Genomic DNA, 25,013 nt, shown 5'->3' with positions numbered 1-25,013 from the left:
AAGCGAGGGTGAAATGGCCCGATGACAAAGGAAATGTGATCCCCCTTCGCTGCCCAGGTTTCGGAGAGGACGGCCGTGAGGAGGAGGGGCGCGCGGCGCGCGCGGAACGCGGATAGCATTGCACGACGGCCCCGCGCGGAGCGGGCGGCGGGTACATCCAATATCTTCCCGCCGATGAATAATTCAGGGCGGCCCGCGGGGACCTGCGGCCCCGCGCCGCGGAGCGCCTGAGGCCGGAGAAGGGTCGGAGCGCGCGCGCTAGAGAGAGCTAGGAGGCCGGGGGACACGCGGGCGCCGGGCCGCGTGGGGCGCGCGTGCGTGTGAGCGCACAGAGACCGCGGCCCGGCCGGGCTGCGCACAGACGCGGAGTGTGTGGGGCGCGCGTGCGTACTTGGCACGCGTGCTTCCGCGGGCCGGGGGCCCCCGCACGAGGTGCAGCTGCGCGCCCGAGCTGACCGCGCCGCGGGGGAGGCTGCGCCTCGGCCGCCACGCAGGAGCTTCTGCCGGCGCGTCATGCGGCGGGGAGGCCGGCCGCGCGCGCCGGGACTAGGACTGCTGCGACTCCAGGACGTTTTCCCTCCCTCCAGGAGACTCAATCCATTTAGCCCGAGGGCAAAAAAAAAAAAAAAAAGCAACACAAGCAAGACTCGTCGGGACCAAATTGTTTTGCGCCGCGGGGACCGGATTCCACGGCGGACTTTGAGACTTGTTCGGGCGCTCGCTTGCTGCGGAGTAGCAGTGCAAACCCGCCCTGCCGAGGTGGCTCAGGGGTCGCCTCCACCGCGTCCTCGATGCGCTCTGCTGAGTGAGCCGCGCGCCCTCCTCCTCGCCGCACGCCCTCTGCCCTCCGGCCCGCCTGCAAATGGCTTCGTTCCCTGAGACCGACTTCCAGATCTGCCTGCTGTGCAAGGAGATGTGCGGCTCGCCCGCGCCTCTCTCCTCCAGCTCGTCCGCCTCTTCGTCGTCCTCGCAGACGTCCACGTCGTCGGCGGGCGGCGGCGGCCCCGGGGCGGCGGCGCGGCGCCTGCACGTCCTGCCCTGCCTGCACGCCTTCTGCCGGCCGTGCCTCGAGGCGCACCGGCTGCCGGCTCCCGGTGGCGCCGGCCCCGCCGAGGCGCTGAAGCTGCGCTGTCCCGTGTGTGACCAGAAGGTGGTCCTGACCGAGGCGGCAGGCATGGACGCGCTGCCGTCGTCCGCCTTCCTGCTCAGCAACCTGCTGGACGCCGTGGTGGCCACCGCCGACGAGCCGCCGCCCAAGAACGGGCGCGCGGGTGGCGGCCCCGGGGGCGCGGGCGGCCACAGCAATCACCGGCACCACGCGCACCACCCGGCCCAGCGCGCCGCCGCTCCAGCGCCGCAGCCGCCGCCCGGCCCTGCCGCTTCTCCAGGGTCGCTGTTGCTGCGCCGGCCGCACGGCTGCAGCTCCTGCGACGAGGGCAATGCCGCCTCGTCGCGCTGCCTCGACTGCCAGGAACACCTGTGCGACAACTGTGTCCGCGCGCACCAGCGCGTACGCCTCACCAAGGACCACTACATCGAGCGCGGCCCGCCCGGGCCTGCGGCCGCCTCCGCGGCGCAGCAGCTGGGGCTCGGGCCGCCTTTCGCAGGCGCGCCCTTCTCCATCCTCTCGGTGTTCCCGGAGCGCCTCGGCTTCTGCCAGCACCACGACGACGAGGTGAGTGCGCGTGGGGCGCGGGCGAGGGGAAAGGGACTTCTTTTGGGGACTTTTAATCGCCACCCTCACCCCACCCCCCTAAGTTCCTTGGAGAACCAGGACTTGACTGTTTACTTCTCTGTTAGTCCGAAGAATCCCAAAGCACGAGATTCCCTCCTTTTTTGTTTCATTTGTTTCTTTTTAGTGGTGAGGTTCGAACCCAGGGCTTATGCTATCCAAGTTTGCCCAGGAAATAGACTCCCAGACCGCGGATTTCACTTTCCTTTTTTCATTTATTTATTTATTTATACTCGTGTGTGTGTGTGTGTGTGTGGGGGGGTGTATGTGTAGGTCAAAGGATAATTTTCAGGAGAATGCTCTTCTCACCAAGTGGGACCCTGGGACCCCCAAATCAGGTCTTTCAGGTTTTATGGCAAATGCTCCTTGACCAATAAGTCATCTTACCAGCCAAACTTCATTAACTAATATTTTTTCTCCTGTGCGATAAAATGTGCAGTGGGTTTATCTTGCTAGGCACGAGTTGCGAGGAGATTAAGTGTGTTTGTGGATTCGTGGACTTCTTTTGTGTGGGCCCGCCAGAGGCCGCCCAACGTGCTTAGAGGGCTCTGGGGTGGGGAAGGGATGGTTGCAGTGCGGGGGTGGCTCCCCACGTGCGTGCCGGGCCCGACGACTTGATTTTTGTTGTCAGCTGCACAGGTTGGCATTTATCGCGTTGTCTGCCAGGACGTCGGCAAGGGGTCCAGCCCGTGCCATTTTACTAACCAAGGAACCCCGTATTAAGTCCTTATTTCTGCTTCTACAATTGTCCTGCACACTATGTAAAGCGTGTTCTGGTCGGTAAGTGCCCACGTGCAGTGACCATGTGGCTCCTGGGGTTCCTTGAGAGAAAAGATAGAAGCCAGGTTGGGACCACCGCAGTTGGGTTCCTGACGCTGTTCCCAAGCCGGCCCCATCTCCCATCCCGCGGGGACCCTGTGGCCACCCTGCAGCCACCCTACATCATCCACAGGTTACTCTGCTTGCCTTGGAAAAACGCGGAGCCTCCCTCAGCTCGAACTCTGGGGGCAGTGCAGAATCTGACGGCAGCACTGCCGCCCTCGGACCTGATTATCCCTCTGGGCATTATTTTCACTGTGGTATTGGACCACCTTCTGTTCCCGAGAACCCCACTGGAAGCTAGGGGAACAGGCTAGGCGGGACCACCCTTAGCCTTGATGGGTTAGGTAACCTCGTCTCGATCTGTAAGTGTAAATCTGAGACCCCTGTGCGTGTGCGGTGGCGTTCCTGTCGTTGGGAGGGAGGACAGCAGGGGACAAACACAATCCCGCGTGGCTAAGCGTGGGATTGCCCGCACCGCCGCAGCGGGGTCCACGTCCTAACGTGTTATTTGGGGAGGAGGGCGGAGTTATCCTCTGACGGCCTTAAATTGGCTGAGGTTGGGAAGAAAATTAATTTTAATGCTAAGAGAGTAGAGCTTTAAAAAAGGTTTCTTTTGAAGTGAAGTCGGTGACTCAATTCGGTTTTCAGCCCAGGGTTGACCCCCGTTTTCTCGGATTTGTGGTTAGTTGGATGTTTCTAATATGTTCTTTGATTACTTTTAGAAACTCCCCAGAGCAGTAAGGTGGAGCCAGTCCACTTGTCCTAATCTTAGGATCAAATTGGAGGAGCCCCCTGTAACGGGGTTGTTTTCCCTCCGCTGGGGGAGAGGAAGTGTTGAAATGTCATTTTTTAATTTTTTTTTATTTTCTTATTTTTTTCGTTTTTTATTTTTTTGGTTAATTTTTAGTCAAAGATGCTCCAGTCTGCTGTATTTGAGAAAGGCCAACTCCCTGCGTGGTTATTTTGAGATAGGGTCTCTTTAGCTTAGGCTGGCTTGGAACTGTGTAGCCCAGGTTGGCTGGTCTCTGGTCCAGTCAATTTCCCAAATGCTGAGATTACAGGCGAGAGCCACCATGACTGGCTCTACTTCAAAACAACATAAAAACATTTTGGAGTAAGCAGACAAAATGAGTTTCTCGATGGTCTCTTCCTACGAATACTTCATACCTCCTTATCACCTGCCGCCCTCCCCTCATAAATACATACCTGTGTTGGGGGTCTGAGACCGCGGCAGCTTCCCAGAGGTGGTCCTCCGTCTAACCTTCGGAGCCCCCCTCATCCCTACAGAGGCCACCTTGAGGGAAAGCCGGGTTTTTTCCTCCTCAGGGGATGGGCGATCCCTTTCCATCTCTTTCTCTGCAGATGACACAGTTTCATTACTTGCCATGTGTGGTTTATTCACTGTAAATTATCGAAGCATTTGAACCGTGTGCAAGAGGCTCTTTTTAACGGGGGTGGGGTGGGGCAACCCAGATGCCTTTAAAGCCCCTTTCTGCATGTGTGGTCAGGGAGGGAACCTCGGGTTTGTTGAGTGAGTTTTCTCAGCTTTTCTCTACAGCAAGAAGCTTGGAAATTGTTAGGCTCTTAAGACCCACAAGCCTCCTTTTCCCTCTGATGGAACCGATCTTTATTGCTTCTGTCTGGGAAAAGAGTACCTGAGACTCCTGGGCCGGGTGATTGATAGGTGGGCTGCTGTCTTCACGTTTTTGAGGGGCGTGATAGATGGACCTCTGTCTTAACCGTGGGTACAGAGTTTTCTCTCTTGAATTTCACTGTGCCATCCGGTGTTTAACATACATGACTATGTTACGTTAATCCTCTCAGCAGGGCGAAATGATTTGGGGTGTCTTTTCCTTTTGGGGGAACTGATGGTGATGTGACTGGAGTCCCTTGCTTGTCACCCAACCTCTAGGGGAGGAAAATGTAGTTTCCCTGGGGAGGTGACCTATCTTTAGGTATCGTGTGGAAACTGAGGCAAGATGTCTGAATATTTAACTGGTTTAAGTAAAAATTACAAGGACCGGAGCCCAACAATCAGGCTATTCCTGCAATCCCAGGATGAGGCAGGAGTGTGGCTAAAATTCTGAGACAAGCCTGGTCTACAAAGTGAGATCCTATTTCAAAAAACTGAAAGAAAAAAAAAGTTTAAGAAGGAAGCATTTGGGTTCCCATTAAAGGGAGAAACACTTACTTGGGCTCTTGGCTAGTTTTGTGCCTAGAGAGCCAGTTGGTCCTGTGTACCCTCAAGAAGAGGGAGAAGACTTCTGATTCTAGGGACAGGGACCCCGTGACCACATACATAAGTCTTGAAACCTTGTGGAACGCTCAAGGCTTGGGGGATTTTTCTGTCTCCCCAGTGGGTAGCTACTTTGGAAGCCGCCCTGGGAAGGAAATCAGTTGAGTGTCCCAGGACTTGGTTAAAATGGCAGGACTCTTGGGGACCTGCAGAACAGGTAGATGATGCTGTGTGGTGTGACAGACATTGTTCCTGGCTGTAGGGGAGAGGCCTGCCTGGGATTTGGCAGGAAGAGGTTTTGAAGTTTTGGATGGAAGATGGTGGGGTTGAAGGTATTGTTGAGGGGGTTCACCCAGCCGGAAGCTGGGTTCTGGAAAGAGAATTCAAAACCAACCTAACTCAGAGTACGGAGTCCTGCTGGAGGGCTGTCTTCCCAGAATCCTGATCCGGCTCAGGCCTCCCATCATTTTGAACAAGATAATTTGCTGCCTAAAATAGTAGTAATTGGTAAAGTTGGTTGTCTGAGTCTCTGTGTCTGATCCTAGAGTGAGCGTCACTGAGCCTGTATTCTGCATTGCTGTTGGTTTGTTTTGCCTTCTCAGGGGTGAAGCTGCTCTTGGCCCGTAAGGGACTCAGTGTTGATGTGTCTCTTAACGTCATGTGTATTTTTTGTGTGAATTACAAAGCCCATGCAAGATGGTTTTAAAACCATACAATTTACTTCTCATTTATACATGAAGGTCAAAGTAGTTGTTTCTCGATACACCCTCCCCACCCTCATTTTGTTTTTAAGTCAGGACCTTCCTCCATATACCACCTTGGGTTTTCCTCATCCTGATTCTCCTGCCTCAGCAGGCCAAAGAGTTAAGCGATAGACTCTTGTCACAACCGAACTGACCAAAAAAATACTCTCCATTCTACCTTTTCCTGGAGGTCGTATTTATGGTAAACTTTGAATTTCTACCAAAAAAAAAAAATGGGATTTAAATAAGAAATCTCACTGGTGGGAGGGAGGTGAAGTTCCCAGGTTATACACAGTGCTTGCACCTCCTCTGTGGGCCACAGAACCAAACTTTTGACTTCCCCATATGTGATTACAGAGGCCACTGCCCGAGGTTTAGCAAGGAAATGCTTTTTTTTTTTTTTTTTTTTTTGTTCTTTTTCAGAGCTGGGGACCGAACCCAGGGCCTTGCGCTTCCTAGGCAAGCGCTCTACCACTGAGCTAAATCCCCAACCCCAGGAAATGCTTTCTTCCATGAGTGTAAAATCATGGTGGACACTTGCTGACTGTTAAGCTCTTGTCAGTTGTTACCTGGGATAGTCATCGAAGTGCATAGAGCAGGCCTTCAGCGTGGGGGGAGGGGGGAAGCCATACACCGGAGCACTCCGAGTCTGTGGTATCTTCCTGGTGTGGGGACCCTTCTGTGTTTGCTTCTGAAATTATCTCAAGGAGGGGAGGGAAATCTGGAAATTGCATAGACTGGATGGTTGTTTATAAAGTTTGATTTTCAGTGTTTGGATTATGTATTTTTGGATATCGGTGAAGATGTTTTAAAGGGAAAAGGAAAGTTAACAGGCTTCTCTTTCTTTTATCAAGAACATTTTTTCCCCCCAAGTTGGGTCCGGATAGAGAAATCTTGGAAGTGTTTGGAGCCTAATGAAATTGCTAACCCTAACCGGGGCATTCCCTTTTATTTTAGCTAGATAAATGCTACTTTTTAGGAGAGAGTCTCAGCCCTTCTTTCCGTAGTCCTGCCGTTTGTTAACCCCCCCTCCCTTAAAATGGCCGCAAATTTCTCCGGAATGCCAGAGCCGCTTGCTAAATCTAGCCTTTTGTCTTTTAAAACACAACTTGGTTGTGGGAGTGGTAAATGTGGTGAAGTGGCTTACATGGGGTTTGGTTTCTTTTAAGTTGGCCCTGGTGGAAGGCGTGTCGGTTTAATTTATTCGAGATTCTGATTTGTTCTTCCCCTCCCGTTGGCTCTGCTTTAGTAGCCCCGGCTAGCTTCAAACTCTAGCTTTTCCTGCCTCAGCCTCCCCAGCGGTGAGAGGGCTCGCTCTCTCGGGGCCCTCGCTTGAGCTGTGCAGTTCTAAAAGATTTAAACCCCCCTGGCGGCTCAGGGTCACGTGGTGGTTCACTCGCCCTCGTTGTTTCCCCATCCAGTTTCAAACACAGGTCAAGGTTTATTGTAGCTGGGTTCGTTCCTAGCAAACAGTGCTGGAAGATCATCGAGACGAATTTTACCCCTTGTTGCAGTTTCAAAATATCCTTTCTTTACCCTCCACTTGAAACGCAAAGATGGCGCCCCAAAGGCTGTTCCGCCATCTCCCGTTTTGAAAGACAAGCTAGGGGAGGATAGGATGAAGAGTTGCCATTGCCATCCACGCGGCCCGATGAAGACCCTCCACGGCCTTTCTGATTGGTTCCCTCAGCTTTCGGTCCCTCCATCCTCCCGTCCACCTGAGACCTGCTTGCTTGTGTCTCTGGGGGTTTGTGTGTGTGTGTCTTCCACTGTGGAAGGGTGAGTTACTTTAATCTTTGAGACCCAGGCCTCTCAGGGAGCCCGGCCAGCCCGAAGTCCTGCCTGGAACCCAGGTCCTCAGGAATGGCCAGATGCGAGTTACCACCTACCAGGCAATCTCCCCAGCCCCTTTATTTGGTTTGAAACCAAATGGATTGACTGGCTCTGGGCTTGGGAGGGGCTTAGGCAAGGTGCTAGTTTATTTGCATCTGAAAGTGAATTAGCTTCCCTTCCTTGGGGTTAAACTTGGAAACTTGGATTTGTTTACTACTGGCTTTTTTTTTTTTTTTTTCTTTTTTTCGGAGCTGGGGACCGAACCCAGGGCCTAGCGCTCGCTAGGCAAGCGCTCTACCGCTGAGCTAAATCCCCACCCTCCTTTTTTTTTTAATTAGTTTTGTGTGTGACTATTTTGCCTGCGTGTACGTGTACGTCCGTGTACCACATGTTCCCGATGCTGGCGATGGTTACAGGAGGATGCCTGTCTGCCTGGGACCGAAATTACAGGCGGTCGTGAGCTACCACGAGGTGCTGGGAGGGGTCCCCTTGGAAGAGCTGAGCTCTCTAAAGTACCTCATGTTAGTTTTTGATCGCAGTCATTTCTCCTTAAGCATTTTCTTGGGTAGCCTTTGTCAGCGGAAACAGTTTGAAGCAGAGACTATAGGAAGAAAAAGACTGAGGAGAAGGCCCTCGTGGCTTTGCTTCCCCGTGTGTATCTTGGAATTTGAAGCATGAATCAGGGAGAAGCCCTGAGATAGGGCAGTGGTAGCTCAAACCGTTAATCAGTCCCAGCCCTCCGAGGCAGAAGCAGGCAGATCTCTCGAGTTCAAGGACAGCCAGAGCTACACAAAGAACCCTCCATCTTGGGGGACACCCCCTCAAAAAAAAAAAAAAAAAAAAAGCAAGTTTCATATCTCACCCATCGCTAGCTCCATTCTATAGTTAAGTCAGTTACAGGATGTTTGATTAGTCGCTTTCTAGCCATAACCATTTGCAGAGTTGAGAAAATGTTTTCTGTGGCTCACCCTCAAGTTGTATGCCGGGCACCCCCTCCTGCAGCACACAACTGGCCTCTGGGTATCCACGCCTGTGTGTATGTACACATAATTAAAATTAGTTTTTCATTTGGGTACAGTGGCTCACGGACCGGCCTGCTTATTTATAGTCTGGAGTCTGGGACAGGAGGGATGGGCTAGGCTAGCCTGAAGCTCAGAATGCGAACAGCGCCCAGGATTCTGAACAAGTAAAACCGGGCTTGTTCTGTCTTCTCCCTTGGGCTTGGAAGGCAAGTCCTCCAGTGAGCCACAGAGCACCTCTGCCCTGAGCGGTGCCACCACATTTTAACACGTGCAGTTTCATTCTGTGCCCTCTGGGATCCATGCCAAGAGGGGGAGGGAGATGGGGTGTTGATTTAGAATCCATCCTTGGCTTCCAGCCAGTGTCTTGCCCAATGTATGCATAAGTGTGGGGTGATAAAGCCAGGCATAGTAAAGATAGATAATGCATCATTCTGTGTGTGTACGTAATGCATGGTGCACAGTGGAGGTCGGAGGACAACTTTATGGATGAAATTCCTTCTCTCCATGGCTTGAGATGGGGTCGCACTGTGTAGTCCCTGCTGGCCTGTAGGGCAGGCCCTGCCCTGTAGGGCAGGCTGGTCTCAGACCCACCTTCCTCTCTGCCTTCAGGGTGTGGGGATCACAGATGGGCTGGATTTCCTCTTCCCTTATTGGGGGGTTAGCCTACTCACTCATCCTTTTCATTAAGACATCAGTAGCCCAGGATAGCCTTGAGCTCAGTCATTTTGCTGTGATTGCAGGCTGTGGTCCGCACCTCAGGTCCCGCTGGTGCTCCCTCTAAGACAATATTTTTTGTCATTAAACCTGCAGCTGAGGCAGAGGGATTGAAAGTTCCCAGGCCGCGCTAAAAGGCTACAGAGCTTGCACGACTTGGCTTTTGGGCCAGAAGTTTCTGGTTGATGACCGAAGTGATACTGGGAAGCGCTTTGGATGGCCTCTTAGTCACAGCCTGTGGGCTGGAAGGGAAAGGGAACAGGGCAGGAGGTCACAGCCTTCCCAGTGTGGCTGCTTTGCATGTGGTCTGTCACTGAAATCCAAGTGCTAAGGATCGTGGTATGGGCCGGGTGGGTGAGTTGGGCTACAGGTCTTAGATTGGAGAATGGAGGCCGATGTGGGCGGAGTCCAGGAAGTGTGTTGTGATGGGGAGCTCCACCCCCTTTTGAGCCCCCTTGGAGGGTATGAAGTTCCCCTTCCTGGAGCCTGGTGGGTTTGACTATATCAGCTAGGAGCCAGAGAGCTTTGTTTAGACCCCAGACTGGGCTTGGTGGCTTATGCTTGTCATTAGGAGAACTGCTGTAAATTCAAGCCCAAGGCAAGGCTACATAGGAAGACCCTGCCTAGAGAGGACCCGTGGGATGGCCAAATTGGTGGTCTGTGTCCACCAAGCCAGAAGCCCTGAGTTCAGCCCCCAGGATCCCACCTGGCAGAAGGAGAAAACTTAACCCCTTGCAGGCTGTCATCTGTCCATGCATGCCCGGCCGTGGTTGCAGTCAGAGCAGACAGTGGAGAGCAGCTTCCCACCCAGGTAGAAAGGCGTGGGTAGATTCCCTCTAGCGGTCCTTACGTGGGTTCCCGTGGGCTGCTCAGTTTGTGCTGAGTGCCACAGCTACTGGACCGTGAACCCTGCTGGTAAGGCCCGGTAAAACATCGTTTGATCAGGGGAAGCGGAGTTTTTTATTATTTCCTTGGTCTTTTTGAGACAGGGTTTCTCTGTAGACCAGGCTGCCCCAGAACTCAGAACAAACACAGACGAAGCCGGTCCCCCTCGCAAACGGATTTTAACAGGCTGATTCTGTAATCTCATCTGGAGACTGGAATTTTTCTCCTGGGCCCATGCACACGGAACCAACACACTCAGGCCAGGGCCTTGGGGACTCCCTCTGAGGGTCAGCAGCAGCCTCTACCTCTAAACCCACTCACCTGAGGGAGAGCCTTTCTGATGACATCATTGTGTTTGTTGATAGTCCTTGCCTGATGGAAGGACGGCTGGCAGCCTGAGTGCCGAGGTTTGCCGGTGCTATGTGGGTGGCTGCCACGGGGAGACAGCGAGGAATGGGTCCCGTTCCAGTTGGCATTTGGTATTGCGTGTGATTAATTACAGACTTCAGATGGGAAGGAAGGCTAAGCGCTGGTTGCAGAAAGGCACCCGGCCTGGCACTCTCTTCCCCTCCTCATCTGTCTTTGAATGCCGCTCTGGCATCTGTCCCTCTAGAGAAATGATGACTAATGCCTGCCTGCCTGCCCGGGATTCCCTATTTGGATGGCTTCCCATATTATAGATTTTTAGCATATTTTGGCAACACCTGTTCTCTGTAAAAACAGCTCTAGTCCCTCGGGTGTGGCTCCGGCATTTTACTCCCACCCAGCACTTGGGAGGCAGAGGTAGGCAGATCTCACCGGGTCCTGCTAAGTTCTAGGACAGCCAGAGCTACATCGGGAGCCCCTGTTTTAAAAAACAAACAGCAAAAGCGAACTACCCCCACTGTCCAGCTAGCTTCTGGATCTTTTCATTGGACGCCGTGAGGGGGATTTCTGAGTGTTTTAAGTTTACGGGCGTTATGCTCGCGTGCACGAGTTTGCCCACAGAGGTCAGAAGAGGACTGGCGTCACAGGCAGTTGTGAGCTGCCATCCGGGTGCTGGGAATCAGTGAGAGAAAAGCTTGTCCTTTAACCTCTTGTCATTTTTTTTCAGACCCTTATTCCTAACTATTTCTCTATGAGCGTGTCTGTAGGTATGTGCATGCGAGGGAAGGTGCTCACCACAAAGAGGCCAGACGAGGGCACACGAGTCCCCGGCCCGGCTTCTGAGCTGCCTGGTGTTAGTGGTACTTGCTCTAGTCTGTTTGTTTGTTGTTGGTTTTTTGAGATGGGGTTTCTCTGTGCAGCAGTCCTAGTTGTCCTGGAGCTCTTCGAAGACCAGACTGGGTTCACAGAGATCTGCCTGCCTGTGTCTCCCAAGCGCTGGGACTAGGTGTTCACCGCTGTGCCTGCTCTTGGTGTTTCTGTTGCTGTGGTGAACACCATGACCGGCCAGAACCAATTTGGGAGAGCAGAGGGTTTATTTCCACTCACAGTACATGCTCTTTTTTTTTTTTTTTTTTTTTTTTTTTTTTTTTTTTTTTTCGAGCTGGGGACCGAACCCAGGGCCTTGCGCTTGCTAGGCAAGCACTCTACCACTGAGCTAAATCCCCAACCCCCACAGTACATGCTCTTAACCAACTCTCCAGCCCTCAGCGTGGGCTCTGTCACTGAGGTGCTACGCTGGGTTTCGGGTGGGTTTCGTTTCTGTTTTAAGACTCTAGCTGGTCTAGAACTCTATGTTGTGCAAACCCAGGACGGCCTCATTCTTACAGAGTTGCCTTTCTTTCTTCAGCCTCCTGGTCTAGTCTTGCAGGCGGGAGTCACCACACTGGCTGCTACTTTATTTCGATGTACTTGTTCCCGTTGGTATAGTCACTGTGAATGCAGGAGGATGGCTTGTTCATGCAAGCAAACACACGCCGAGTGTGCCCCTTTTCTCGCACACCTACCCCCTTCCCCACACTTCTCTGCAGTCCCTTGTTTTGGGGCCATACATATATTTTCTCCTCGTTTTTCTGACAGTACTAAGATTATTGTTTTATGTTCATGAATGTTTGCCCGTGCAGTGTCTGAGGAGTCTGAAGAACTCCCTGGACACAGAAGGCTGTGAGCCACCATGTGGGTGCTGGGAACCCGAACCTCGGTCCTTTGAACCTTGGATCAATCTCCCTGGCCTAGCACCGGAGCTTTTCCCTCTTGGATGTGTGATGCGCACATTAGGTGTGTGATGCGCACATTAGGTGTTTTTTTTTTTTTTTTTTTTTTTTTTTTTTTTTTTTTTTTCGGAGCTGGGGACCGAACCCAGGGCTTTGCGCTTGTTAGGCAAGTGCTCTCCCACTGAGCTAAATCCCCAACCCCTAAATGATGTTTCTTTAGTCACACTTGAGGATCTTCTAAAAACTGACCTTTGTTTATGGAGTTCTCCCAGCCATTAGAATGCTATCTTTCCGAATCTGTCCAGCTCTTCAGTCTTTCTCTGCCCTTCCCCTTGTCTCTGCTCAGTTTACAGCCGGATGGGTGAAGGTAACAGCTATTCCTGTGGCCGCCTTGTTCCTGTTTGTGAAAGTCCACTCCTGGCTCCTCCTTGTCCTGATCCGACACACCCACTGTGTGCGAATGTGGTCTTTCGGTTGACTGTAGGTTTCAGTCAGTGAGATGTAGTTTAGAGAGTGCATGAGAGTTTTGTTCATACATGTGTATATGTACGTGCATGTGTGCCAGGTTCCCGTGAGGTTTGGAGAGGGCGTCAGGTGCCCCAGGGACTGCACAGTCCGATTTTCCTTCTCTAATTTTTTTTCTTTTATTAAAAACACTGGAGTCTAGTTCCTTCCCTACAGTCCTGGGTACATAGAAAGTGAGTGCTAACCTGATTGGCTGTCTGGTCCTTTCTGTTAAAGGCCTGTGCGGCCCATGCATGGCCTTCACTCTGTCAGGCTGACAGGAATGTTTGGTCCTTTCCAGCCTCTCCTGGCCTGGTGTCACCCGTCCGTCCGTCTGTCCGTCCGTCTGTCCGTCCGTGCTCCCCCTCCCCCCAACTCAGAGACCACCACAGAAGAGGCACGTTTGATTGTGAGATGCAAGATGTTAGTAGGCCCATGCCTTGCTCTTGAGCTGCCCCTACTCCTAGCCCCATTCCCTCCTCCTCTGCCTGCTCAATGGAAGAAAAATGGCGAGTCCTGTTTTACCTCACACCTCCATGATTACCAGGAATGGCTGATGGGTGTAGCTTTCATACAGCCTGTTGCTCATTTGGGTTTCATGTACTTCGGCCAGTTTCTTATTTTTGGAAATTGCGTTGTATTTATTTCTACATCACACGGAGGTCAGAGGACAGTTTGAGGGGGCTTGTTTTCTCCTTCCACCTGTGTGTCTTGAGGGTCGTCGGGCTTTGCAGCGGACACCTCCACCTGTTGAGCCATCTCGAAGACCCAGTAAAATAGATTTCGGGGGAGGTGGGATTTTTTTGAGAGAGGGATTTTCTTTGTGGTCTTGACTACCCTGGAACTCACTCTGTAGACCAGGCTGGCCTTGAACTCAGAGATCCCCCTGCCTCTGGCTCCCAGAGCACTGGAATTAAAAGCAAACCTTAACCAGTAAAATAATTTTGATAAGGAGAATATCGAGGCTAGTCCCACCAAGTGGGTGGGTCTTAGTGATAGAAGTTGCCATGTCCTGCCTCACGTGCAGGGTGTCTACCTGGAAGCCACTTAGTCTCCAAAGACCCGAGTGCCTCTCCCCAACCCCCTCCATTATAAACTTTTGCTGTTTCTGGGCCACTATGCAAATGGCCAGGGCACATTGTTTGCTACCGAGCAGATGCCCACTGGGAGGCCAATTCCTCAAGGACTGCCTGGAAAACGTGGAGGGGAAGTCCATCCCATCCATGCGATTCTCACTCAACTGCCTTGCCCGACTCCTTTCGGATGTTTAGAGAAAGACACAACAGAAAGAAGCAGAGTTACATTTTGGGAATCCTTGTATCTCCAGAACAGGGAAAGACAATTACCCAGCAGCACTTGGGACATGTCATTGCTAAAAGTGCTTTATGCTTCTGGTAAATATTTTTAAAAAGTTAACCGAGCAGCCACACCGGCCGGATGGGTAGGAGGTAGAGAAGCTGAAAAGCCAGCTTTCCTGTGCTGTTACCAGAGGCAACCAGGCAGGGCAGGATAGCCAGGAGCTCCCTTTGATATTCACAACATATTTTCTTCAGGGGCAATCAGCCTGAGGTCAGTTATCTAGGCTGACAGCAAGGGTTTTTTGTTTGTTTGTTTTGTTATTTTCAGAAAATGTTGTGGGTGGTTTTTTTTTTTTTTTTTTTAGCTTGTTAACGGTGTAGAGGATGAAAATGGGGGTTGGGTGGGTCAGGCAGACAGACAACTCTGCCATCTGAGACATTTCCCTAGCCCACATCAGGACAGTCTTCCCTTAGACCAGCTATTGTAAATGCCTTACAGAATGAATGGCCTTCCGCTGGTGATGAGGTCCCAGGGGAAGTGACCTGATCCCACCAGTTGGGAGCACATGACTCCCTGGTTTTTACTGTAGGCTGCAGGCTACTTCCTTCCTGAGGGGTCTAGAGCCCTCCTTCCTCACCCCAGAAGCCTAACTGTGGAGGGAGGCTGTCAGGATGCAGAATGGACTTCTCAGCTTTAGTTTCCGTGTAATTCTTTCCTTCTGGGTAGTGGGATCTGAGTGTGTCGGACATGGGTGGGAGTGGGTGGGAGTTGGGCCACTTGACAGTCAGACATGGGGGGAGCTGATGCTTGTGGCAGAGGGGTGTTACCCAGGGAAGGAAAGAGCTCGCAGTGGTGCTCCCAAAAGACCTGGGGGCCTTTGAGTGATGGATCTTTGGAAATCTGGGAAATGGCCTGGGCACTTAGAGCTCATCTCCATAGACTTCAGTTCAACCAGTGCCAAGTTAATTAGACTGGCTGCAGGAAGCTGTTGGGTTCCACTGAATATTTGCCTAATTAAGCTAATTAAGTTATTTGTGAGACCGCTCACAGGCTGTCCCGGCACCCGTCGTGCAGCCCAAGTTCCTGAACTTGTAGCAGTCCTCCTCCCTCGTCCTTTTTAGAGCTGTGTAGTTAGTTGTTTTGCCTGCCAGGGTCGTCCTTTCTGCTCTCAGAAGGGAACCTTGTAGGTGTGCAACCCCCACGCCCTCCAGCCTAGGTGGCTCTGCTGTCTCTCTCCCCCACCATGTGATCACCCCTAGAGTCATCAGGCGGGGACAGAGGTGACCTCTCCTGCATTCTCAACTTCCGAAGAATCTCTGGTGGAATCTCCCTGAATCATCTCCTATGGCGACGGTGATGGAGCGCATGTTTGAACAACCCTACCTTCCCGGCTCAGTGGGGCAGGAGTGTTTGCCCTAGTTACCGCACCAGAGGAGCACAAAGGAGACCCTCGAGAAGCAGTTAATGATTAAATCCAGGGCTTTGGGCCTGTTTTCCTCCGAGATTGTTCCTTCCTGAACTTTGCTCCCTCACGCCCTGGGACTCACCCCACCCCAGCCAGCTTTGTAGACCTTGGTTTTGAGGTTCTCCTGGAGCCCAGCATCCAGAGGACAATGGGGCTCCCCGGTACCTCGTGCCCTGTTGTTTTTCTTGCTGACCTTCAGGCTCTGCTGTAGGAATTCCTCTCTGGGCTTTGTTCCCTGAAGGCTGGGAACAGCTGCCTCCTGCAGTGTGGGATGAGATGGCCTTGCTTTGTGTGGGTGACATCACAGAAGCCTGCCCCTGCCCCTCAGGTGAGGGTATACCTGGCTGTGACTGGACCCCCAGACACCCCGAAATCAGACCTACTTAACCTGTTGGCCTTTGTTCCGACTTCCTGGGTATCCTTAAACAAAAGGCCTGTGGAGCGATCCACCCCTTTCTTAGATTTAAGTTGTGGATTGCCTCAAGTCCCAGTCTTTTCCTGTAAGGTGTGACTTGTCCCCACAGTTTACCAGGGAGCCCCTTCCTCACCAGATGCAGACTTGAATTTCAGACAGGCAGTGACCTCTTGTGTTTAGTATGAACGTGTCCTCCCGTGCGGTGTGGTGATCAGGTCTGCGTGAATCTGCCTAGTGCCTGGTGTGCACGTGGGCCTCGAAAAGGAGGCCCTGAAAGTTTCACCTAAGGATCTCCATGGCCCCAGGAGACATTTTGTCCTTGAAGAGGACTAGGGTTAGCTGCAATGACATCCCATTCATGCCCCAGGCAAGGGAGGAACCCCATGCTCTACCGGATGTGACCAGTCTGAAGGAAGAGCTGCCTGTGGCTCCCAGAGCTAAGGCGAGCGGGCAGTGACTCCCAACATTCCTCGGGCTCTCCTTGAGCTGAGCCGTGAGTTCAGGGATCATAATTCCGGAAGAGGATTTTAAGGTTTCGTCATTTTGTGTATTTCTCTCCTTTGCTTTCATTCATTATTATTTTTTTGATTTTTGTCTACTTGAGATGGTTTCTCTACGTAGCCCTGGCTGTCCCGGAACTCACTGTGTAGACCAGACTACCCTTAAACTCAGAGATTCACCTGTCTCTGCCTCCTGAGTGCTGGGGTTAAAAATGGCCGGCTTGGAACTCCTGAGTGTCAGCAAAGACTCCACAGCTCAAGAGAGCAGTCCCCGCAGGGTTGGGTGGGGTAAGGCGCCTGGGCAGGGCCTCACCTGCCCTTTTTCTGGTTCAGCATCTGGGCTGCCTGGTGAGAAGTCAGATTGATTCTATTCCTGCCCTGGGGGTGGGTGAGAGTGTCCTCTTATACAGTCTGATGGTGGTGTGACTGTGTCTGGAGGCTCAGCCTTACTTACTTGGATCCCACGCTGGGAGGTCTTTCCAGTCAGCATGCTTCTTAATTTTGCCCCCCTTTTTTGATGTGTGTGTGTTGAGACAGGATTTCTCTGCAGTCCTGGCTGTCCTGGAACTCATGCCGTAGACCAGGCTGGCCTTGAACTCGGATCCTCCTCCCTTTGGTTCTGGAAAGCTGGAATTAAAAGCGTTCAGTACCACCACCATCTGACACTTTTTTTTTTTTTTCCTTTTTTGGGGGGCTGGGGACCGAACCCGGGACCTTGTGCTTCCTAGGCAAGCGCTCTACCACTGAGCCAAATCCCCAACCCCCCCTTTTTTTTTTAACTTAAAATTTAGGTGTATGGCTGCTTTGCCTGCCTACATATCTACACGCCGTGTGGAAACAGTGCCTGCTGGGGTCAGAAGGCATCAGATGCCTCAGGACTGGAGTTGCAGGACGCTGTGAGTTGGGTTGAGCTCAGGGCCTCCGGAAAGGCAATAGTTAACTGCTGAGCCATCTCTCCAGCCCCTCTTAGTCCTCTTGACTCAGACTGCCTGTTTTGTAACTGTTCATGTGAGCCAGGTGTGTGTTGACAGGTATCCACCAGAGAAGGCTGCTCAGATGTGGGTTTAAGCCAATAGAAAGTCATTATTAGCCGGCCGGCGACTACACTGGGTGTTCAGGATCCCAGTGGAGCACCGAGCCTTTTTTTAGGGTGAGCTTTTAAGCACGAAAATCATGTTCTGGGTTGACATAGCTAATAACAGTACGCTGGAAGCAGAGCTATAGAAGTTACAGGGCACGGTTAGTAAGCTTTGAGGCTTTCCCAGAACCGCACGGGCTTTGCTGGATTAAGCCTTTGTTTTAGTTTTGGCAGGAGGTGCTCTCTCTGTGCTTCACCTTACAGCCTGCGTGGTACTTCTGTCCTGGACTCAGTGGTGCTAAGGTCTGGGACCCTGTTACAGTGTGGTGGGTTGGGCCTGTAACCCAAGCAGAGGCCAGGAAGATGGAGGGAGCTTGGGGTTTGTGAGACACTGTGGGGTGTGGCTGTGTATGAATCCCAGCACTCAGGCAGAGTTGGTTCTAGCTAGGCCAGCCTGTGTGAGACTACGTCTCAAAATATATATGTATATGGAAAGTCACATTGTTAGGCTCAAAAGCTGCTAAAGTACGTTTTAACTGAAGTGGAAATTTGAGTTGGGTGTGTGGTCGAACATGCCTTTAACCCCCCATCACTTGGGAGTCAGAGTTCATCTCTGAGTGCAAAGCCAACCTGTTCTACACAGTGAGTTTCAGAATAGCCAGAGTGAGACTTTGTCTCAAACAACAACAAACAAAACAACAACAAAAACCAAAACAAAATGGGGGGGGGTCTCATTTGAAGAATCATCGCCCAGGGTGAGGATAGTTTTTGATACAGCGAATCTGACTGATGGAATGTGAAAGGATCGAGCCATTCATTCTATCCTCTCCGCGCTTGGCAAACAAACGCTTAATCCGCCAGCGCTCTGCTCCCTTCTTGGACAGAGTCCAGACCCGTGCCGAGGGGCAGGCCAAGAGAACTTGGTAAAATAACCACACCGAGATGGGACCTACTTGTAGAAATCAAAGCGTGGCAGCCTTCATACAGGGTTTTCTCCTCCCCTTTGCTCAGACCCCAGCTAGGTGTAGACCCTTCTGACAGGGTTGCCTCTCCCCCCCAACCCCCAGAACCTTCTATTCTGCAATTTTGTACAACTTGAAACCCCTTCTTGAGAGGGGGGAGGAAGTGGTTAATCCGTACTTCCTTCCCTGGAGTTTTATGAGCCTCTGGAAGCCTGCCTTACCCTGCCTTAATGGTCATAAATGACCTTCTCCTCTCAAGGCAGGGCCAGGCCCCTATCATTGTGCCTGAACCCCAAGCGGTTTGGCTTATTAAGTGCTTTTTGATGGCAGTAGCACTGATCTTCTGTAACTGGGAGGTGGAAGGGGAAGCTTTCGCGTCACCCGCGGTGGCTGGAAGACCAGCTGGGAATGCTGTGCTGTGGCCACCAGCCTGGGGCTGCCACAGTGGAGTGGGTTTGCCAGGCCCTTGCTGGAGGGGAGGGAGGGAGGGGGGGCAACGGGGGATAGTTAGTGTGTGACTGTGTGTGAGTGAGCGAGTGTGTGTGGGGTGTGTGTGTGTGTGTGTGTGTGTGTGTGTGTGTGTGTGTGGTGTCCACATGCATGAACCAGGTGCGTATGTAGAGGTGTGTACACAAACGAACACGGCAAGACAGTCATGGCCTCAGCCTCCAAGCCTCTCTACTCCCAGCTCACCCAACCTGGCTCAAGAGAGAGTGGACTGGCGCATAGGCGACTGACTGTAGATGGGGAAAAAGAATCCGCTTTTACGCTCTGGACGTGAACATTGTTTGACAGCTCTCCGAGGGTGCCCGAGTTTTGTTGTAAAGGCCTTTGGGGCTTGCGTGACTCTTGGAGGCCCCACGTGGTGTTGAAGTGCTGGGATGGGTGGGTGTCTGCCTGCGCTGTACCCGTCGGATGGTTGATTTGGCAGCAGCAGGGCTGATCTCCGCGCCAGTCACCACCTGTCCTGCTAATAGGTCCTTCTTTTCTCTGTCCCGCTAATCCTCCTGCCAGGGCTTTAACGACTGTACTCAGTCTTCTCCAGAAAGAAGGCTTAATGCCCGCGCTGTGTGCTTATCCTGTTACCCTGCTGGGTTTTTTGAGAACTGATGCCAAAGAGGCACCCCCCCCCCAGCCTGCCCTCTCTCTCTCAGAATCTTCCTGAATTTTAATGTTGTACAAATAACTCCAGGTGTCATGGCAGAGGCCTGGCTAAGTACCCCCGAGCCCCGGTGGGAAATAAGATGTCAGAAAAACAACCATTTCCTTCCCAAAGACACGAAGAAGACTGGCTATCAACCCAAGAGCCATGCCTTGGCCTCCCACATGTAAGGGGTTACAGGCGTAGTAGCATTTTGCTGCCTGCTTGTATGCTTGCCGTGTTTATTACATTCTTGGTTAGTGTGATCCCTTAAATCAGAACCCTCTCGTTTCCTCTTTAATAAAGAGTTGGCTGAGGCCAGAGCATGGCTGTGAATTGCAGGTGCCAGATGCTCCATCTAAACTCTCAGATGTCCCCAGTGCCCCTGACCTGGCTGAGCAGCAGTTCCTAGGGAACAGGTTTGCTGTAGGTCCTATGGGTACTGCGCCTCCGTCCCCCGCCAAATTGCCTTGGGATCTTTTTGAGTGCTTGCATTGCAAGCCGTTGCCTTGGGCAAGACTTAAGCTGTTTAAAATGGGGATGAGACTGGCCATCAAGCTGTTCCCTCATCTGTCCATCCGTTGGTCCATCCAACCCTCCATCTGGCCGTCCAAAATGTCCCTGAGCAAGAAGCATTAACTAATGTTAATTTCACACACACACACACACACACACACACACACACACACACACACACACACACACACACACACACACACTGGACTGGGGAGATGGTTCAGCAGTGAAGAACACTGATTTGTCTTCCAGAGGCCCTGAGTTCGATTCCCAGCAACCACATGGTGGCTCACAACCATCTGTAACGGGATCCGATGCCCTCTTTTGGTGTGTCTGAAGACAGCCTACATAAAATAAATAAATCTTTTTAAAAAAGAGAAAGAAACGGCGGAAGGAACACTGGAGAATACGTGCTCTCATCGGTAGTGTTTGTCGTGGAAGCATGGGGCCTGTCAGATCCCCGACATCCACATAGAAGCTGCACACGGTGACATATATAATGGGGGTGAGGTGAGGAGAATTGAGATAGCAGATCCCAGGCCAGCCAGCAAGGAGTTACAGGCTCAGTGAGAGACCAGCCCTCTCTCAGAAAATAGGGTGGTTTATGATCAAGGAAGACACTGACCTCTGACCCACATACAGGCACATATCCACACACCCGCAAAACATGCACCACATATCTACAGGGATAAAACTAAGGCTGAAAGCTACACCCAGCAGCATGGTGCCTTATGCCTGTTGTAATCTTAGCACTTGAGTATTGGGGTAGCCTGGGCTAGAATAGCAGCCCATCTTTTTTATTTTTTTAAGATGGTGGTGGTCCTGTGTGATGTGTTACTTTGTTTTTGTCCCCACCCCGTAGGCTGGCTGCTGCTGCTGTGGGTGATGTTTTCCGGATAGGGTTGTGAATGTTTTCGCATTCTAAGTGTGCTCAGAGGATAACTTTTTTGAGTTTTGAGAGACCTCCACGTAAGCAGCTAGGCCGCAGCTGTCTGCTCTCATGCGTTTGACAAGTGTGCCTCTGTCTAGCCTCTGCTTTGTTCTCTGCACTCCTCCCCCTGGGTCAGGTAGGTACCCCAACAGCTGAGGTTAGCCCTGGGCTTGCCTTCTCTCCATCTCCACAAGAGAGAGCTCTGTTCCCTCCTAAAAGTCATACAGGGAAATCCCCAAGACGTGTTTCACAACACTTTGTGCGAGAGCAGGAGAGAGCTGCTCACCCCTGAGTATGTGCTTAGCTCTCCTGGCCTTGGATTCCTGGCTGACAGGCTCATACTTCTGGTGCAAGCTCGGGAAGCTTGTCTCCAGCTGTGCTCCCGGGCCTGGGGTGTGTTCCTCCCTGCCCTCTTCTTCTGGGGTCAGAGGAATCCTGCTTGGGGAGTTCTGCAGGGTCTGGCCTGCCAGCTCTTATCTGGTCTCCAGAAGTCAGCTGGTCTGCCACTGTCAGCCCACCCTGCCCAGCTCTGGAGGCTGAGTCATCCGGACAGGCTGTGCTGTTACAGGAGCAGGGTCCTCCTAAGAGAGGCAGGACACCTGCTGATTCAAGGCTCTTCACGTACACATTTGACTGGTCCTGTCATACTGCTATCTGGGCAGTGATGGGACATTCGTTCAGCTCTGTCCCAGGCAGTGTACTAATGCCAGGAATCTCTCCACCATCACGCTCCTCCTCCTCCTCCTTTCCTTCTTCCCCCCCCCGCCCAGACACTGTGTAGCCTTAGTAGTCCATGCGGATCAGGCTGACCTTGAACTCACAGAAATCTGCTTGCCTCTGCTTCCAAGTGCTGGGTGGGGTTCAAGGTGTCCACCACCACACCTGGCAAATCTTAGGGAGGTTGAGAAGGGAAGTTTGGGCTGGGAAGCAGAGTTTGACCCAGGGCACCACAAATTTCCAGAGTTGGGTATAGGGCAGTTCTTGGCAGATCCGTGGAGGCCTCAACACATTCTTGGCTTCTTCATTTTGTTTTTCAAGATGGGCCGTAGACCAGGCTGTACCTGAACTCAGATTGACCTGCCTCGTCCTTCAGAGTGCTTCAGTTTCCCTCTGATGCTGGGGCACCCATTTTTGGTCCTGTGATCGACACACTCTTTCACTGTACTCTAAACTCAGCAAGCACGAGGACTTTAAAAATTGAGAGCCAGTCTAAACTTCATTATGTAGCCCAGGCTGTCCCGAATGGCGTGTTTCTGCCATGTTGCTGTCTTCCTGACTGGGACGCACACCCCACCAGAATAGAAAGGTTATACTTGTAAGAGATTAGAGCAGTGCTCCTCAACCTGAGCTCGAATGACCCTTTCACGGGGGTCACCTAAGGCCATTGGAAAACAGGTTTACATTACAAGTCATAACACCAAAGTTATTACAGTTATGAATTAGCAATGAAATAATTTCATGACTGGGGTCACCCCCAGATGAGGAACTGTTAAGGATCAAGGCATGGGAAAGATTAAGAACCATTGATGGATTAGAGGAAGGGGCCTGGGTAGGGCCTAGTAAATGAGAAGTGACTCTTAATTAGCCCATGGCTGTTTTCCTCCAGCACGTGCCATCCTGTAAGACTTGGTGAGGTTAGATAGACAGGGTCTGTAACTCCAGGCTGGCCTGTCACTCAGAGGTTGGTGTCAGAGCGTATAATGATAGTGCACATGGATTGAGGTGTTGTTGGGCCCAGGGATTATCAGAAACTTGTGTATACATTTTATTTCTTTGTTTGCCTGATTTTTAAGACAGGAGGCCCTGGGTTGGGGATTTAGCTCAGTGGTAGAGTGCTTGCCTAGCAAGTGCAAGGCCCTGGGTTTGGTCCCCAGCTCCGGAAAAAAGAAAAAAAAAAAAAAAGACAGGAGGCCCTGGCTAGCTTGGTAGCTTGGAACTCACCATGGAGACCACACTAGCCTCAAACTCAGAGAGACCTGCCCATCTCCACCTCTATAAAGTGCTGGGATTAAAGGTATGGGCCACCAGGACAGGCTGCACTGTGCACACATTTAAATGTTGGTCTCATCTAGCTGGGTGATGGTAAGCTTTTTGTGGACCAAAATAATCAGGGGGGCACTTCAGTACTTTTTAAAGCAAGATAACTATCTGTTTTATTTCAAAAGTGGAATAAAATCAGAGGCCTATTGATGTCTGTCTCTCCCATACCCCCAACCGTCTAACTTCCCAAGCATCTCTTTGCTTGTTGTATGTGTGCACATGTGCATTGGTGCCCCCCGCGCACACACGCACACACACACACGCACACACACACACACACACACACACACACACACACACACACACACACACACACACACACACACACGGTTTCTCTGTGGAAGTAACCCTGGCTGGACTAAGCTGGTCTTTGAGCTCAGAGGTCTGACTGGTCGCGGTCGCCTTGCCTCCTCCTGGGTGCCGCCAGGACTAAGGCGTGCACCACCACCCTGCTTGCTTCAAGCAGCTCTCATTTAATGATTTATATGTATGAGTGAGTGTTCTGCTTGAAGAAGGCATCAGGTTTCCTGGAACTGGATGGTTGTGAAACCACCATGTGAGTCCCTGGGTCTGAACCTGGCTGGTCCTACGAAGCTCTGAGCCTTCTCTCCAGCCCTTTGCTCAGCATTGGTCTCTTGAGGCTCTCAGGGACAATCTGTTTAGTCCGGTACGTGTTTCAGGGGTTATGATAGGTAGTGGGTCAGAAAGACTGGGGCTGTTCGGAGATTCTGCGCAGGAGGCTGTGATGAAAGGAGATATTCACGTCATTAACTAGGAATATGGACTTTTGTACATGATTCTCCTTAACAGTAATTGTTTAAAGGGCGGACAAAAGCTAAAAAGAGGGTTGTTTTCTTAAGGCCCAGGGGGAGGCACCCCTCCATTAAGCTTGCCTGATTTATATACTCCGGGAGTGCCGATGTCAAGGCTATACTTTATGTTTTGACTCGTAGTTTCTTTTAAATAGATCCAGAATAGTCCCTGCTCCCATTAATGACCAGCATGGCTCCTGTCAGAAAACGGAGACTGTCCTAGAGTGTCTACTTGCATTTAGGACTGGAGTCACCTGTCCAGCTTAGTTCTGCACTCTGGCTAGGAGGCGCACGAAATTAATCTCAGCCTCAGGGAAGCAGAGGCAGGCAGAGTTCAAGGCCAGCCTGGTCTACAGAGCAAATTCCAGGATGGCCAGGACAACACAGAGAAACTCTGCCTTCAAATTGCAACAAGAACAAAGCCAAACAAACGAATCTGGACACTGTTGGCAACTACTGCAGTGTAATTGGCTCAGTGGCCCCTGAGGAAAAACTAGTCCGTGTAGACTGGCCCTTTGGGTGTTAAATTCATTTTTGTGGGCCAGTTCTTTAAATCTTTGAGCCATTCTCTGGCTCATCCTTGTGTGTCTCTTGGATTAAGTCATTTCCTTTTGACCTTACTTTGGGCTCCTAACACGTTGCCTTGGTCACATCAACAAATCTCATTTCCCCCTAACCCTCACCCTTTCTGATAGAAATCCTGAGGGCAGGAGGGGCTAATGGCTTGAACAGACAGTAATTAATGAGGATGCAGAACGGGAAGGCAGGTTGTCAGTGTTTGAAAATGACCACCTCCATCTTTCTGGACTTTGTTGTTTTGGTTTATGAGCAAGTCTTTTCAGGCACCGTGAAATGTGGCTGGAAGGCCCGACTTCAAATGCATTTAAAGACTTCCTAGTATTTAAGAGCACCGGCTGCACATTCAGAGGGCCCACAAGTGAGTTCCAGGGGCCTCTGTGAGAGACCACACAGCACACGGTACATGTGCACACACGGAGGCGAAACAAATTATTCTCGTTGGAACACATAAAGACTTGAAATCATATCCCACTGTGACGCTCTTCCCCAAGATTCGTTTTTACTGTATTTAGAGTGGTAGCGCTGGCTGGCCTGGAACTTGGTGCGCAGCCGGGATTAGCCTGGAGGGTACACGTAGAGATTGCCAGTCTCTGCTTCCCAAGTGCAGAATTAAGTAAGGTGCGTGCCACTGCACCCGACTAGATTT

General features: G+C 51.6%; 1 protein-coding gene across 1 annotated transcript in view; it reads left to right on the top strand.

Annotated features, from left to right (window-relative positions):
- Positions 1–862: 862 nt before the first annotated feature.
- Trim71 (tripartite motif containing 71) overlaps positions 863–25,013 on the top strand; it is a 49,390-nt gene continuing 25,239 nt past the window's right edge. The window contains exon 1 of the mRNA XM_032911423.1: positions 863–1,675. Within this exon, the coding sequence (XP_032767314.1) occupies positions 863–1,675 (813 nt within the window). The remainder of the gene's footprint in view (positions 1,676–25,013) is intronic.

Source organism: Rattus rattus, chromosome 8 (assembly GCF_011064425.1).
Source record: "Rattus rattus isolate New Zealand chromosome 8, Rrattus_CSIRO_v1, whole genome shotgun sequence".
NCBI lineage: Eukaryota > Metazoa > Chordata > Mammalia > Rodentia > Muridae > Rattus > Rattus rattus.
This window is presented reverse-complemented; position numbering and strand designations above follow the sequence as displayed.